Source organism: Melanaphis sacchari, unplaced genomic scaffold (genome assembly GCF_002803265.2).
Source record: "Melanaphis sacchari strain LSU unplaced genomic scaffold, SCAv2.0 Contig8_pilon_pilon, whole genome shotgun sequence".
Taxonomy (NCBI): Eukaryota; Metazoa; Arthropoda; class Insecta; order Hemiptera; family Aphididae; genus Melanaphis; species Melanaphis sacchari.
Window position 1 is genome coordinate 5,048,731 of NW_020271635.1, and position 16,993 is coordinate 5,065,723.

At 25.5% G+C, this 16,993-nt stretch overlaps 3 protein-coding genes across 4 annotated transcripts; 1 reads left to right on the top strand and 2 right to left on the bottom strand.

Annotated features, from left to right (window-relative positions):
* Positions 1-409: 409 nt before the first annotated feature.
* Positions 410-3,161, bottom strand: LOC112602666 (cytochrome c oxidase subunit 5B, mitochondrial-like). Its single transcript, XM_025350864.1, has 3 exons — positions 2,880-3,161; positions 1,038-1,111; positions 410-735 (listed from the first exon to the last, which is right to left on the bottom strand). The coding sequence occupies exons 1-3, from the start codon at positions 2,980-2,982 to the stop codon at positions 526-528; spliced, it is 387 nt and encodes a 128-aa protein (XP_025206649.1). The 5' UTR covers positions 2,983-3,161; the 3' UTR covers positions 410-525.
* A 356-nt stretch (positions 3,162-3,517) lies between these two features.
* Positions 3,518-7,457, top strand: LOC112602665 (40S ribosomal protein S7-like). Its single transcript, XM_025350863.1, has 5 exons — positions 3,518-3,640; positions 4,197-4,370; positions 4,768-4,949; positions 5,252-5,402; positions 7,336-7,457. Exons 2-5 carry the CDS (start codon positions 4,197-4,199, stop codon positions 7,411-7,413), a joined length of 585 nt encoding a protein of 194 aa, XP_025206648.1. The 5' UTR covers positions 3,518-3,640; the 3' UTR covers positions 7,414-7,457.
* A 2,791-nt stretch (positions 7,458-10,248) lies between these two features.
* LOC112602754 (peroxisomal membrane protein PEX13) lies at positions 10,249-15,591 on the bottom strand. Of its 2 annotated transcripts, XM_025351009.1 has the most exons (6): positions 15,442-15,591; positions 15,307-15,361; positions 14,882-15,223; positions 12,015-12,262; positions 11,714-11,944; positions 10,324-10,706 (listed from the first exon to the last, which is right to left on the bottom strand). In XM_025351009.1, exons 2-6 carry the CDS (start codon positions 15,327-15,329, stop codon positions 10,324-10,326), a joined length of 1,227 nt encoding a protein of 408 aa, XP_025206794.1. In that variant the 5' UTR covers positions 15,330-15,361; positions 15,442-15,591. The 2 variants fall into 2 exon arrangements, with proteins under 2 accessions (XP_025206795.1, XP_025206794.1); XM_025351010.1 differs by having other exon boundaries at positions 10,249-10,706; positions 15,307-15,591.
* Positions 15,592-16,993: the final 1,402 nt, after the last annotated feature.

Consider the following 16,993-nt stretch of genomic DNA (forward strand, 5'->3'; position numbering starts at 1 on the left):
AAATATATGTATATATATTTTTTAGAGATTTAAACTTCAAATAAAACAATTCAGTAAATATTTTAATTAAGTTAACCTAACATAAGTCATACTAACATTTGTAGAAAATAATTTTGTTCAACAAATAAATAAGTTTTATACTTGTACCTAACCTTTTAATTGTAAATCTAAAAAGTCCTTCGTGAATATTTACAATATTTATATTAAACTTAAGTATTTTTGATAAAAAATAATACTTAAATAATAAAAAGTAAAATATAAATATTTGGTTAAATATTTTTTAATTAATTATCTGCAAAACTGTAAGGGACTTAGAAAAAACATTAGTGTTTTCATTGATATAAAGCTAATTTTCAAAGAACAATATTGTTTAATACTGTTCTGTATTGGACAATAATAATCTAAGTAATAATAGTGATGCCAACAATACTTTTTTTTAATGACAAAACGATTTTACAAACAAAAAATATTTGGAGCAGGACTAAATTTGTTGAATATGGTTGAACAACAATGACATTTAATTATCTATACAAGTGGTTCCTTGTAAACTAATTTGAACCAATGTCCACAGAAGCAACGTTTTGGCTCGCCAGAGTGTAACCACATCCACTTAACATGTGATGAATCTTCTTCACATACACAACCAACAATTCTAGCTTCAAAGGCAGATGGAATTTCATTTGGTTTTTCTTTGGTCCCCACACCTCGTTTAATAGATTTTAAATTGTATGGGTCCTACAGTAAAAAACAAAAATTTTTGATTATTTTTTTTGTTAATTTATTATTTTTTTTTCAATAATATAATCAATATGTATAAACAATAAAAATATGCATTGCAGCAGTTGCTGAGTTACTTATCATGACTATAATTTACTTATAATTAAAACCCATTAATAGCTTATTAAAGTATTCATTTCTGAATTTTTTAATTGAATAAATTGATTAAAAAAAAAAAAATCAAAACATTTGAAATAATTTAAAAAATGCATAATTTGATTAATAATAATATTAACTTTGTAAACAATAATAAAACTTACATCATTTCCAGCTAGACGCAAAAGCATTTCTTTTTTTTCAATACCCGTAGCTAAATCCAATGGATCAGGAAATCCTAAAAATAAAATAATATTAGGATTATTCAATTTTCTTTAAATAAAAACTATTCTAAAGTCATATTTAATAGCAATATTTATTTAAAAAATGTATTCATTATAATAAATCAAATTTTTTAAATTTTCACCTTAAAAAGTTACATAAGATAATATGTTGCATGATTGTATGAGTTACAATGTAAGTTTTAATTTTTATCAATTATTATATTGATATTAAAACATATCCATTGAGGTTAAATCCTAAACACCTAAATTCAACATAACTAAATAATTATAAAAATAAATAGACAAGGAATATAGTAAAACTATTTTATGTATTTCTAAACATTTACAAAGTTTGTTATTTAAAAAACCAATTCACATTATTTTGATACATGTTAAGTTTAAATTAATTTGAGAAAAGAATAATAATGCACAAATGGATAATTATAAATTATTATGGTTAAAAAAATGTTTCTTTACGCAAAACAACTTTAGCAATCTAAAATATTAATAATATTCCAAACATTTATCACTTGGCAAATAAAAAATTTAATAATGAATTTATAATATAAAAAATAGTTATATAAGTTAAGATTTATAATATAATTAAACATAATCATATAAGTAACTATTAGTTTTCAATATAAAATTTAATAAGAAATGACTGTTTTCCCTTATTTCCATGTCATTAAATTTTTTTTTATCAGATATCCAGAATTATAATTTACTTTATTCTACTTGCAAAAGTAGTTTGTAAGTACAATTAAATTATAATTTAATGTTATGATCCACCAAAATTAAGCTTATACCGATCAAGATTTAATAAAAAACTAAGTTTCTTTTCTTAAACTTGAATAATATTCAAAATTCAAAATATAATGGTAATAAAATAGTATTAACATAATTTAATAAGAAATAATAAAAATTAACCTATTACAATAGGTAATCAAACATTTAAAAACTTATACTCATACTATTTGAGCTATTCAATATGTTTGATGATGCAGAGTATGAGATCTCATTCCAAAAATAAAGTTTTAATAATAATGAGCACCTAACTTATAACATTGAAACTTTATAATAAATTGAATATAACATATTGAACATGTATATAGTATTAATATTAAACTTTTGTATACACCTGTAATCACGTGAAACACAATCAATGATTTGGTATTCAAATATTTAAATAACTAAAAGAAAGATCATCATTTTGATTAGATATTTCACTAGATTTTTATTATTTTATATTTTCCAATACTAAATTTAACAATCTTTAACATTCAATTCATCAAATTAATAATAAAAAAATAAAAAACTTGTGTATTTGTTCATCTTAATGTAAATTATTTTGATAAAAACCAATATTTAGATAAGTTAATCAAATATGAATTATATTAAATAAAAATCGAATATAACCAGTCAAAACAAGTTTTACTTGATAATATAGAAATACTTAGATTTAGATACCAATAGTTATTAAAAAATAAATAGTATAGATAATATTAATGATACTATACAAATAATTATTAAGTATCTACCTATTTACAATTTAAAATTAATGAAGAATACGTTTATTTATCGTCTATGAAATAGAAGAGATACTTAATAGTAGCTATCTGGTCTTTCTTTATAGGTACTAGTAATTGATTGTCACAATATTTTGGAATGATCATTATTAAATTTTGTAGATTAGAATATGTGGTTGTAATAGCAATAGCACTAATGACTATTGCCATTAGAATGGACCTACTGAAAATTAAAAAAATAAGGAACACAACTTACCTTCATCCTTGCTTGAGTTTAACCTCGCAGCCGAGGTTGTGAACATTCGCGGTGAACTTCGGAAAGCGAGCTTCGAACCAAGAACTATTAATCTTGAATTCATTTCTATGTATTTAGGATTTTGTTTTGAGTAACAAACTTAACTCCTACGGTCGAGATGGTAGTTGACAAATTTATCCCCCAGAGTCCGGGTAAGTAGTCTGTGTGATGAGCGGTTAACAGAAAAGAAAATTTACTCGGGTTGTCATGACGGGGTTAAACACATGATTATAGAAGGTCAATTTACGCATAGAAAAAGGAGATAGTTACGCCTTACGAGCGCAAACGGATATGTTGGTAATGCCGATAATTTATTTTTTATTGCGCAAAATCACGAATTCCCATTTAATACGTATATCTTTGTCTAAAAATACATTAATTTTGCTAAAAATTAATTTAAAGTATTTATACAAAAAATTGACACTATTCTACTATAGACGATCGTTTTTAATAATCTTATGTAAAAATAATCAATTACAATTATGCGTTTAAGAAAATCTTAAAAAAACGTAAAACAATTATATCACAACCCTGGTGATCGATTTTCATGAGTTTGCAAGCCTGTAAGAGGGACTGTTGTTAGGCTATCTCGATTCTCGACACTGCCGTCGTCTCTCTCCTTTTTCATCGAACGTGCATGTAATGGCTTGAGAGTTCGGATTTTCTCTTTGATTTGTTGTGTAGTACTTTCGATCCTTTCATAGCGTTACGCGTTTTTCAAGGTATGTATTTTCGTGAATCTAAACTTATTTCTTTTATTCGAATTAGTTTTGAAATTCAGTTGTTTAATCGTTTCGGGATTAGTTATCGTCCGCTGTGTGCATGTACCGGGATTGAAGTATTGTTACTTTAGAGAAATTGCATCAGTTTTTATAAAAATTTTGGTTTCTATACTCGTTTTCGTTATAAAATGCCATAAAATCTGCGAATTTATTCATTAGCGTTTCTTTTGTTTTATAAATATCGGTGAAATTTAACGTGATTTAGGTTATAAGTTATAACTAACGTGTAGCGTGTATTTACACAATACTTAGGTTAAGTGATAGCAGTTGTCTGATAACGAAAATAAAAAACTTACTAGAGATTGTTAATATAAATAATAATTTTTTTAAAATTTTATTTGATATACTAATTATAAATATTAGTTAATGTACCTATTTTTAATTTAATATAAAAAATGTAACGTTTTGTATACTAATAATTGTTTATCTATTTATTTCGTAAAGTCCATCTACTTGAAATAATGAACTTAAATTTATTTTTATTATTTATGTGTAGATGCCTATTCCGACTCAAGCTAAAATTGTTAAAAAGGGCAGTGCTGGCCCTGATCAATTCGAGTTATCCATTGCCCAAGCTCTTTTGGAATTGGAAAACAATAGTGACTTGAAAGCCCAACTCCGCGAATTGTACATTACAAAAGCTAAGGAAATTGAACTCTTAGGCAAAAAGGTAAGCATTATTGATCTAAAAATTATAGTTAGGACAGGTTTCTACTTAAAAGCGTAAACATCAAACGTATATATTGTATCTAAATATTATATGTTTACATCTAATTCCATGTGAATTTCCACCAAATGTGGTTTATTTTTTATTTTTTGTATAACTACTATTTAAAATTAAAGAAAAACAGAAAACTTAATCACATAATAATTAATAAAAATTAACATGTTCTTTTTTTTTGAAGAGGTCTTTGATTATACTATAATCTTAACGGGTTCCATGTCTCAAAAGTTCTTTATGTATTTATAACATAAAAATATTAATTTATGTTTTCATTTTTACTTTAATTGTTATACATTTCAATATTCTTTACATTCTAAATATTATTTATATTTGTATATTTTAGAGTATAATTATTTATGTGCCAATGCCACAAAGATCACAATTCCAAAAAATTCAAGCTCGTCTTGTTAGAGAATTGGAAAAGAAATTCAGTGGTAAGCATGTTGTTTTCATTGGTGACCGGAAAATTTTGCCTAAGCCAACAAGGAAAACCCGCACCCAAAACAAACAAAAACGCCCCAGAAGGTATATAATTTTAATTAATACATTTTCAGTATTTAATACTAAGTTATATTTTGTTGGACTAACCTTTGTTGAATAAGTTGTAATAAGTTACTTGTAAATTGTAAAATAACAAGCATCTGTTTTTCTTGTTATTTTAATAATTGATTTAAGAATTTTTAATCACATTTTTTTAGCGTATTGTTTAAAAGTAAACTTATTTAAAATTTAAAACTATCTAATTTTTAAAAGATAATTTGTCCAATATTTTTTTTTAAAGTTTTGTATTTTAAATTAATAATTGATAATGATTATCTATTTAGCCGCCGTACATTAACGTGGGTCTATGATGCTATTTTGGATGATTTGGTGTTCCCTGCTGAAATTGTTGGCAAACGTATTCGTGTGAAGTTAGATGGTAAACAAGTCATGAAAGTACATTTGGACAAAACTCAGCAAACAAACATTGAACATAAGGTAATTTCTTATTTTAAGTTCATAAATGACTGTATATTATGTTTAGCAAATATATTTCAACTTCCAAACCATCAATATGAGCCAATATTTGTTTAATTTAAAATTATTATTTTGTTATTATTTTTAGTGTATAATTGTACCTATATTAAATATAATAATATTTCTTAATGTTTTATCAATTGGTTAATTTTAGATTCTGAGTATTGATTTGTACTATTAACTTAATTTATTTTTTTAAGAGTGTATATGTACACAGTAAGTAATTGAAAAAATTCTTCAAGGATAGTTTTAAATTGTGAATTAAATCCAATATATACTTAAAGGTGGTAAAAATTAAAAGATTTCAGTAGTTTTCAAAATAATTAGGGAGAAAGAATTAAGGAGATAGAAATTTATATGCAAATCCAGTTTTGAAAAAATCAATTTTTTTTTCATTTTTAGTGTTACTTGAAAACTAATAACTGTAGATATTTGAAGTTTTCATTAAATATTTGTATATTCATTATCTATACATAATTCAAAACATGTTTTGACTAAGTTACTCGCAAGCTTTTCATTTTTTGGTTTTTTTTTTTTTATAATAAAAAATTTGCTAGATTTGAAAATTTAATTCAGAAGCCTATAGTTTTTTCATTTACCGATTGAGAAATATCAAAAATTTACTATCAATATATTTTATAATTTTTTTAAAATAGAACTTCTACAAAATTCTTACAATCTCTAAAATTGTCAAATTGTCTTTTAGTTAATATTACATTATAATTTTTCTTTTTATCTAAGATAAATAAGTTTCTTTATATGTTTTTCAACTTAAAATAAAATAATTTATACAGAAAGTCAAATTAATTTTATGACTATTTGAAAATTAAAAGATAGCTCTTTATGATATTGCTTATTCATCACCCATTAAATAATTATTTATTTTAAGATTAATTGATATTTTCTTATAATTAAAAAAAAAAAATTACTGTAAACATTTAAAATTTTTACTTTATTATCATTTCATTTACATCAAAATATTTCAAATGATATACCCATAGATATTTTGTTTTTTTTTTTTTTTTCAAAAATCCTAAAAATGTAATATGAAGTCCTACATAAAAGTTTTTTATAAGTATTATGTAAAAATAATTGAAGTACATATGCAACATTTATTTTATAAGAATTAAAAGCTCAAATTTTAACAAAATTACATGTTTAAACTTACAACAATGATATTTATTATTTTGTTGAAATTGAAATACATTATGGGTATTTAGAACATGTATGTAAATATATTTATATTTTATACGCATTATAAAATAGTAGTATATATATAGTTTTATATCTAATGTTTTCTGCAAAGTTTATTTCAATCTACTATTATAAATAATAAAACAATTTATTTAACCTAATACTAATATTAAAAAACTACATAAAAATAAATATGCTTGATATTATGAGTTAATAGACCATATTTACTCAGAATAATTTTTATATATAATTAGGTATCATTGAATTTAAATTTTATATGTTTATCACAATGACTCATTCGACAATCTACTATACAGCAGATCAATATCCACTTGCTCTGTTTTTTGCATTTTTTTAATTTATGAAGTATAATTTAGTAATGCAATGAATTCTAAATGTTAATATTTATAACTATTAATTACTTTATGACTAGGAGTAAGCCTGGAACCATAGTTAAATTGTCTGGCAGAGTTTTTCAGTTTTTGCTGTGCTCAGTTTACTATGATAGTTGTGTTAAACTTTTCTTTGAAATTGATCAGCAATAATACTTGTCATAGTATTAAAATAAGAAAACTTATAAACCAGTATGAAAATTAGTTAGCACAATTGTGTTAAAAGCATCTATTGAAACTTTGTCAAATACTATAATATTGTTTTTTCAGAATAATATTATAATCTAAATGTTTTTTGTTTGTTACAGGTGGATACTTTTGCTTCTGTGTACAGAAAGCTGACTGGTAGGGAAGTGACTTTCGAATTTCCTGAACCATATTTATAAATCCTTATTTTTATCTAATAAAAACATGATTTTATGACTTAATATTATTATTGTTATTGTTTTAATCCTGACAGCTAAATTATATAATATAAATAAGTGAATTAGTTTTTGTAATTAAATTGAAATTGGTTGCAGTTAATTATTTATTTGTATTTAGAATTTAAATATATAATAATCGCACAGTAAAAATAGTCTGAGAAACTTACTGCACCTTCTCATTAATAAGGTTATTTAATAGATATTGATTTTGATACTTCAATTTATTCTGAATCCTTTATAGATTCTGAATAAAAACAGTATATTAGCATCCATTTTACCAAAAAAAATATTACAAGTTTGGCTGACATAGATTTAACTTAATTTGTTTTTTTTAAAGCCTTTTATGCCTTAATCATAATTTTATATTGACATGGTTACAAAATAATTTATTAATTTACAGTAAGAATTTAAAGTTCAGAGAAAAACGGTGTATTAAAAAACAATTTTATATTTTTTCTTTTAAATATTACCCAAATTGTAAATTATTAAATGATTGTGCAACAAATTTTCTCAGAGTTATATAAACCCATTTAGACTCTTAGTTGCCAAAACTGTTTTTTCTATTGCTCTCTACAAACATCTATTCAAAGTCCACTCCTATTTCTTCTAGTAGTTCTCTGATGCTTTCCTTTCATCTACAGTTTTTCCCTTATATCTGTCAGTATTTCTACCAGTCCGCTATCTATAGCTTACCTATCATATTCCTAAGCACTGGTTTTAATTTCCCATTTGTGTTCTATATTGTTGAACATGAACCCATACATTTTCCTTATCTCACTGACTGCATTCTGCATTAGCTATTATCTTTGTCAAGATAGTGTTTCAGTTTTCCATATCTTTCTTACACATTGAAAATAGATATCTCATTTTTCACCATTTTCGACTATTCTGGTATTTGTGTTTTATAGTTATATTATGTTGACCTGTTAAGTTAGTTAACCAAAGCCTTTGAGAAATTTTCAGTCTTTATATATTATATTATAGTAGACTTATTTGTAATTTTTAAATAATATATATAGACTGTGAAGTCGTTTTTTCTACGATTTAACTTATTGTAAATATCTAATCTGTGGTCCATTTGTTTTTTTGTGAATTTTGCAATTAAGGAATTACTTAATACTTCACACATATAAACATATTTATATTTTTTAAGATTAATGATAGTACCTTAAATCCAATGTTCAGCAGTTATTCTTCAATAATTTTAAACATTTTTTTGAAAATTGGGTATATCAGATTCATTCCAATCTTGTGGTGTTTTCTTTTATCCATATCTGTTTAAGATTTCAAGGGATAGTTTATTTTTTGAAAATATCAGTTAATTAATTAGAGTACCACCATTTTTATTTTCTATCATTTGTATTGAAGATTAACTAATAATTTTTTGATCGCTAATGTTAGAAAAACTCTAGAGTTATTTTAAGTGATTGTTCAACATACATTTTTTAAACAACAAACCATTTTATATTAGCTAGCTCAATTTTTCACGCTATTCAGTAAAAAATTTTAAAACTTAAATTTTGATAAAAATATAGTTTTTATGGTTATTCTTTAATATTATAAACAATTAAAAAACAATGACTTTATTGAAAACTGATTCTCGGTAAATATTTTAATTCTTCAAATAGTAACTAGTAAGTAAATTAGTGTGAACTTGCTACTAGAAAACACTCAAAAACATTAAAAAATTGTTAACTTAAAATAATACAAGGAAGAACATGAGAAGTTGAATACTTGGATTTCTATTTAAAGTTGTGTATTATATCAATATGTCTGAGTAAATTAGAATTATAATTGTTAAAATATTGAATATTTATGTTGGATTTAAATACAACTCTTTTTTTATTCCAGCTGTCTTCATATCAAGAGTTAAGATACATGAAAACAATTTTCAATTTAAAAATTATAAAAAGCCTAGGCATTATCAAAACCTAAAACTTTATAAACTTTTTCATTATTTTCAAAATGTAATAAATCAGAACTTATAGTTTAAAATAATGGTTTTGATAAGAATACAAATTAATAAGTATAAATGCAATACACTAGCCTGTATTTACAAAAATTGCCGCTTCTCTCCCTAAAAAAAATTAATTTTATTGATATTACACAATTGTTTCTTTATTTTCTGTACTTTACAAAAGACTAGAAATTGGTTGTAAGTAGTAAATAGTTAAATAAAATATAACTCAGTTATAACAAATATATTATTTAAAATATCAAAAAAACTTAAAAATAAAAATGTTCAATAAATTTATAATTTCAAAACATTTTGACCATTTCAATGTTTTGCCACCTCTAAACATAATTTTAATATTGCTTCCAAGGGAAATTGTCCCTTTGAGCCCTTCCTTAAATACAGGTCTGGTAATATAGTAACAAAATATTTTAGTTCAATAACATAGTAATGATAAAGTAATCTTTCTATTAAAATGTTGATATACATAACAATATCATACATAGAATACAACAATTTACCAACAAACTTTTCTTTAATAATAAAAGTAATAATTACAATATGTAGGTTTTAAAATTAAAATGAGTCTTATATAATTGATCTACTCCCACAAAAAATAAATATGGAATGAATGTCTAAATGTAATATAAAAAATATTTACAAGTATAAAGTGGAACCTTACCAAACACATTATGGTAATACATTTCTTACCATTGTTGAGTTTTAAATGTTTCAGACATGATAACAAAATCTTAAAATAAAATGAAAATATACTGCCTATATAAATTATATGTCTATTTTTACATATTCAGCAAATTCCTATTATTTTTTCAGTTTTTTATATCATTTTTTGAATACATATATAACATTGTTAAAGAATATAACAAATATATAATTAATATCAATATTTTTAACTATCACTGTTTATCAATGTTGGATTTATCACAGTCCACCAATGGATGTGGTAAAGGTATCGGGTTGCCATGAACATCAGTAATTGGAGTTGATAATTTAGGTTTCATTTGTTCAGAAACTGAATTTGATGGTGCTAGATCAGAACTTGGAGGATTGGGAGTACCTTGTACCTTAGACACTATTGGATGATTATCAGGTCTGCGTGTCTTAAAAGCACTCAGAGGTACATATCCCTGTTTCCCATCAAAATTATCAACAAGAAGCCATCCCGTTTGTTTAGCTAATGCTAAATGATCTTGAGATGTCAAATAAGACTTTCCTTTAACCAAAGTTATAGTTTTTGGATCTCTATTATTCCAATCATATTGTGCAATACCAACTGTCACTGTAAAAAATGATAAACAGAATGAACATTGATAATAATTATTAGAAGTTAGTCTGAATAAACATAGACAGTACTCAGTAAAAATTTAAGAGAGCAGAAAGTAATAAATTGACAACAGTTTGTGACCTTCACCCTAAAAATTTTTATTTATTAGTTTATATTAATTTAATTTTATATGTGCTATTTTAACAATTTAATCATATGCTATTACATTTTAAATTTTTTCACAAATTATAAAATAATCTAGGATTTTATTAAATGTATATAATTTAAACCAGCATTTCTCAAACTGTGGGTCGCGGCCCACTGGTGGGTCATCGGTCAATTGTTAGTGAGTCGCGAACAATTTTTTAAATTATACAGATTCCAAGAAATGTATGTTAAATTAATATTAAATATATCATTCATTATTAATAAAAGTACATTTGTAAAAATACATTGATTATAAACCTATAGAATAATAAAAATAATAATTTAAACCTAATAAACAAATTTTGTTAAAAAAATTGAAATATATTATATTATATTATTTTAAATTAAAATTTTTTTTTTATTTAACTACTTTTTGAAAAGTGAAACCTTGTGGGCTACTAAAGATTTTTCTGTGGAAATTTAGGTCACGGTACTAAAAAGATTGAGAACCGCTGGTCTAATCTAAAATTAAATGTTATGATTTTTATAATAATATAATTATTTATTTTGTTTTGCAATTGTTGAGCTATCATAATTTTAATACTGATAGCTATTATTAAGAAAAATAAAATAGAAATTTATTTAATGTGTTTGAAAATGGAATTGAAATCTAATGGTTTTTGCAATTTTGTCATTTACCAACTCTCCTTTACAAAAAAAAAAACAAAATAAAATATATACATAATAAATTATACTTTTGTACCCCTATATTATGCTTCTGAGGAAAACTCTACCTACTACTCCTTAAAATTCTGCCTATGATAAGTATAAAGTATTGACTTTTAGTCATTGTACAGAATGAAAGTCCAACTAACTGTTTGAAGGTAGAGTGTTGATGGCAGCACTAGAGTTAGCTGAGTTAGGTACTGGTGTAACTGAGTTGAGTAATTTGTATACAAAATATGGTGTAGCGACTAGAAGCCCAGAAAAAACTACTAATGGCCAAGATCGTCCATCAGAAGGAATTATTTGTCTATTATCTGTAGATGATAAAGCTGACCACAAATCTTCTTCAGCACTTGATCCTCTATCTCCTCTTACCATTCCTAAGTAAAATATTAAGAAAACATTATTCATAAGTTTTTAATCATAATTCATAGATTATAATTTACTTACTTAGAAGATAAAAAATTTTTGTCAAAAACCAACGAGCTAGTTTGAATGTTATAATAGTTGAATACAACTTCGTCATAAACATTTTTAGACGAGTAAAATTCTCAGCTACACCTAACAATGCTTGAAAAGACATATGCATCGCAGCAAATGTAGATTCTAACATCATACTGACTGAGTTAAATGATTGAACAACAGCCTGTATAGATTCAAAAGCTGGACGAGAACTTTCAGCTGCTGCAATAACAATTCTATAAGAAAACAAAATATACATTTAGGTATTAACATCAATACAAATAATACAGCCTATCATAAATATATAAATTGTCCATTTAGCTGTATCAAAATAGAATTGTTTTTGTATAAACTAGATATATTATTACAGATATTGTAGGTATATATTGCTTAATATGATTTACAACTATAAATTTGTTTTATATTTATTAGTAATAAAACTATTGATAGTTATATTAAACAATAACAGAGATAAATAATATATAGTATATATTTAGTGAACTAGAACATGCAAAATAATTTTATTTTTATTAGTGCCTATAAAATATTTAAAATAATTAAACTTAGATAAATAATATTCGTTTTAACAGAATATAATGTAATTAAACAAAATGTAATGAAGTATAATTAAAAAGTAAGGTCTTTTGGAATATATATCATTTATATCAAATAAATTAAAATTCCTTAACCCATTGTCATTATATTTTTGGGATATATGATTAAGGGGATTCTTATGTCTGTCTAAGAGGTACGATAGAACGGAATAGAGAATGTGACTAACATCGAGGAACATGAAAATGTAATGATCATAATAACTATAAGTAAAAATTATCAAGCTATTTACAAGTTTGGACAAAATTAAAAAAAAAAAAAAAAAATGAATTAATAGATAATTGAATAGATAATAATGTACAAAATATTGAGAAAATCATGCAATGAATAGATAAACAATACAGTCGAACTTGGTTAACTCAAAGTTGAAAAGACCGGGAGTAAAACCTTTGCTGTTGATTGCAGCATTTGTAGTAATCGTTCTATTTTATTCAAAGCTTCGAAAAGTTCATCACTGACCTCTCCTTTGTTTTCGATAAATCGCCTTAATTCATTAATATGCATCCGTGCTTGTATACTCGTGGGAATGGGGGGTTCGATACACTTTTGTTCCTCTTCTTCATCCGATGATTGAGTACATCTTACAGTTAATTGTATAATGTCTAAATCTGATAAATGTCCGCATATTTCCAAGTCGTTATCCATGTTGATGTAATCATCAAAATTAATATTTACACCTTGCCTCACATCGTCCTATACATTTATTGTAATCGTTTGTTGAATTTCTTCATCACCGACATTTTCTGAATTTCAACTTAAAAAACCAGCTTTACAGAAACAGTTTACAATGGTTTCTGATGTTACTTGTTCCCAGGCATTTTTGGACATTCGATTTGCTTGTAAAATATCAATTTTACCACCATCCTGTAGCCAGTTCTGTACTAGTAGAGTACGGTAATGGTGCTTGAAATTTTTAATAATTCTTTGGTCCATTGGCTGAACCACAGATGTCATATTGGGAGGAAAAAACACAACTTCGAGATTTCCCATTGTAGGAATGTAGTTATGCGCAGTGCAATTGTCAATAAACAACATCGCCTTTTTGTTTTTTTTACAAAATATTTTATCAATTTTCAGTAGCCAATTTTTAAAAGTTTCACCTGTTATCCAAGCTATTTTATTCACTTGATATTCAACTGATTTTGATTTTACATTTTTAAAGCACTTAGAATTTGATGATTTTCCTATCATCAACAATGGCAATTTTTCTGACCTGTCCATGTTAACTCCGACTAACAGTGTTACGCGTTCTTTACTTTGTGTGCCACTACTGCACCGTTCACTTTTAAAAGCTAGTGTTTTGTCTGGGGTATACCTGTAAAATTCGTCTGCATTTAAATGTCTTTGGGATTTTTGCTTTTTATCATTTGTAACAATTTTATTTTCCAATCACCAGCTTCTTGAATATTTACATCACCACTTTCACCACTTACGATTTTAAAACAAATTCCATTTTTTTCTTTGAAACCATTGAGCCATCTATTGCTTACCTTAAAATTAATTTTTCCTAATTTTAATGTGAATTCTTCAACTTTTGCTCTTATCAATAGCCCACTAAGGGGTATTTTTTTGTCACGTGTCTGTTTAAACCATTTGTAAATGCACTCATCTACATCAGGATTTTCTGGTTCTCTAGCTCTTTTTCTGCTCTTTACACTAGACGTAGCCAACTTATTTAAAATTGTTTCTTTATTTTTAAGATAAGTTGACAAAGTGATAGGTGGAATACCAAATTCTTTAGCTATCAAAGACTTTGTTTTTAATCCATTTTTAACTACCCGTATCACTGCCGCTTTTTCCTCGTATGTTAGTGTTTTTAGCATGCATTTTGATGATGACATTATGAATGATTACGTTGAAACAAACACAGAGCACTGAACACGAAAATCATGCGTCGTCATGAACCAGTCGTCATCGTAAACCGTAGATAAACAACTTATCGGTAACGATAACATTAATGATTAATGAGTAATGACCTTTATAGATAAATGAGGGAAATTTTATACAAATACATATGAATTAATAAAACTCAAAACTTCGAGTTATCCACGAAAATATTCGAGTTAAACAAGATTTTTTTACATTGTTTAAATAGAAAATTCTAGGAACCAGAGAAAAGTTCAAGGTATTGACGATTTCGAGTTAAAGAAGTTCGAGATAACCAAGTTCGACTGTATTTGAAAACATTATGTTTATTTGGTGCTTATGTTCTATAACAAAGCTGAAACAAAATATTTACTCACGGATCTTGGTATTGACCATTTGTTAATTGCCCATATGCACCATAAGGATTGAATCCACCCATGTTCATGCTCGCCATACCCCTATATGGATAGTTATTGTATGGTGCTCCAGCTAGTCCACTGTAAGTATTCATATTAGGGATAGCATATTGTGTTGGCATCGTTCTTCTCTGAATTCTCGGTACATTCGTGTTGAGAGGAGTATTATGAGGTGGAAGTGGTGGTGGAGAAGTTGTGGTAATTGGTGGAGTTGTGGAAATTGGTGGAGCAACTCTGCCCGGATCTACAGCACCAGTCGGTATATTTTGTAACAGATGATTAGACTTATGTACAATATTCTTGCTAAAAAGTAAAAATAAATGAAAACGTCAATATTTTTATTGCATTAACAATGATAATAAAATATACAACTAAAATATACTTACAATTCCTGATCATCGTCGTTCATGATTTTCTGTTTACTTTCTTAGCAGTGATAATCTAAACAACACGAGAAAGCGATTAATTTCAACGACACTACTCGAAGAATAACATAAACATATATAAATTCGGTCGAATACCGTATACAATGCAGTGCCTATGCAGAATGCAGATAATGTAGGTTCAGTACTTCAGTACTCAAGTTTTGATAGAAAATTAGAAAGATCAAAGAAACCGGAGAGCGAACAGTGACAGTAGTGACACAGTGAAATGCAAATATTGTGATAACATTAACAATCAGTGAATAGTCCGTGTCCGCATTATCAGTAATATCAAATATATATCTATATAAATATGAAAAATAATATTCATACTCAAACCGTCGTTACCGCGATGTTTTTAACCGAGTAACTACCAATGGAGATGTCCACTACCCGAATGGCCGAATACCATTTTTTCTTCAATTTGAATCGCCACGAAAGGAATTTTTCTACTTTTCACCAAAACGTAACAAACTTACAAACTTGAAACTTTATATTATTCGTATTTATTAATGTTGTTGTTAGGTATAAGGACCATTATAATAGCCTTGATCTAGTACTTATGTGATCATCATAATTAAGTAAAAAAAATAAAAAGGTATTTATGTGCCTATCAAAAAATGTTGATTTTGAGAAACATTTACAACAGTAGGTATTCAACAATAATAAATATCCAGTCTTGAGGAAACATAATAGAAAAGAACAAATCTTATTAATGAAAAAAAAAAAATGTTTTTTAAATTAAAAATAATAATTAATTATGTCATAACACATAGGGTTTTGAGGAATAGTGCATCTGCATAGGTACTTCTTAAGAAGCTGCATGTTCAAAATTGGAATCGGCACAAATTTGTTGCATAATATTTACAAGTCCTAAACTGTAAGTTGCATCACATTTACAAAATTTAAATGATTGTGTATACTTATAAGTTATAGATATTTTACATATACCTATTTTGCTAATAAATCGAAAAATATTCAATCATAAAATAAATATTATTTTTAAAAAAAGAGCCTTCAAGAACCCTCATCATGTATATTTTGAAATATAATTCATATTATAGAATATAGATTAAAAAATATTTTTACTGTGTAAAGTTTAATAAATAAGTGAAAAAATGTATTTTTATCATTATTAGTTATAACTGGTATAAATATGTAATGCATTTTTTTGCATACGCACACATACATAACTGCGTATGTGGCAATTTTTACTAGTGCATACCTATGTAAAAATATAAATGTTATTGTTTTTAAATTCAGGACAATAAATAATCGGCATACTGTAGTATTCAGCGATAACGTAAACACAAAATATTCTGAATGCTTAACCCTAAATTTTATTCGTGGGTTTTTACTATTTAAAGGATTTAACATTACACTTATTTTTGATAGCTAAATTTTTTTATATTGTTACCCATTTTTTTGAATTTGAATTAAGTTAATTTTTTTAAACAACTTTGACTTATAGTTTTTTCTATTTTAAAAATTGACTTATTGGGAGTTAGTTAAAGTTTCGATTAATGCATGTTGTGTTTATCATATTTTTTAACAGTCTCTCTAAAACTATAGAAAGTTCTATGTGATTTCGTATAATTTTTTTGATAACTTAGATATTGTATCGTAAATACAATATTTTATGAAACTATAA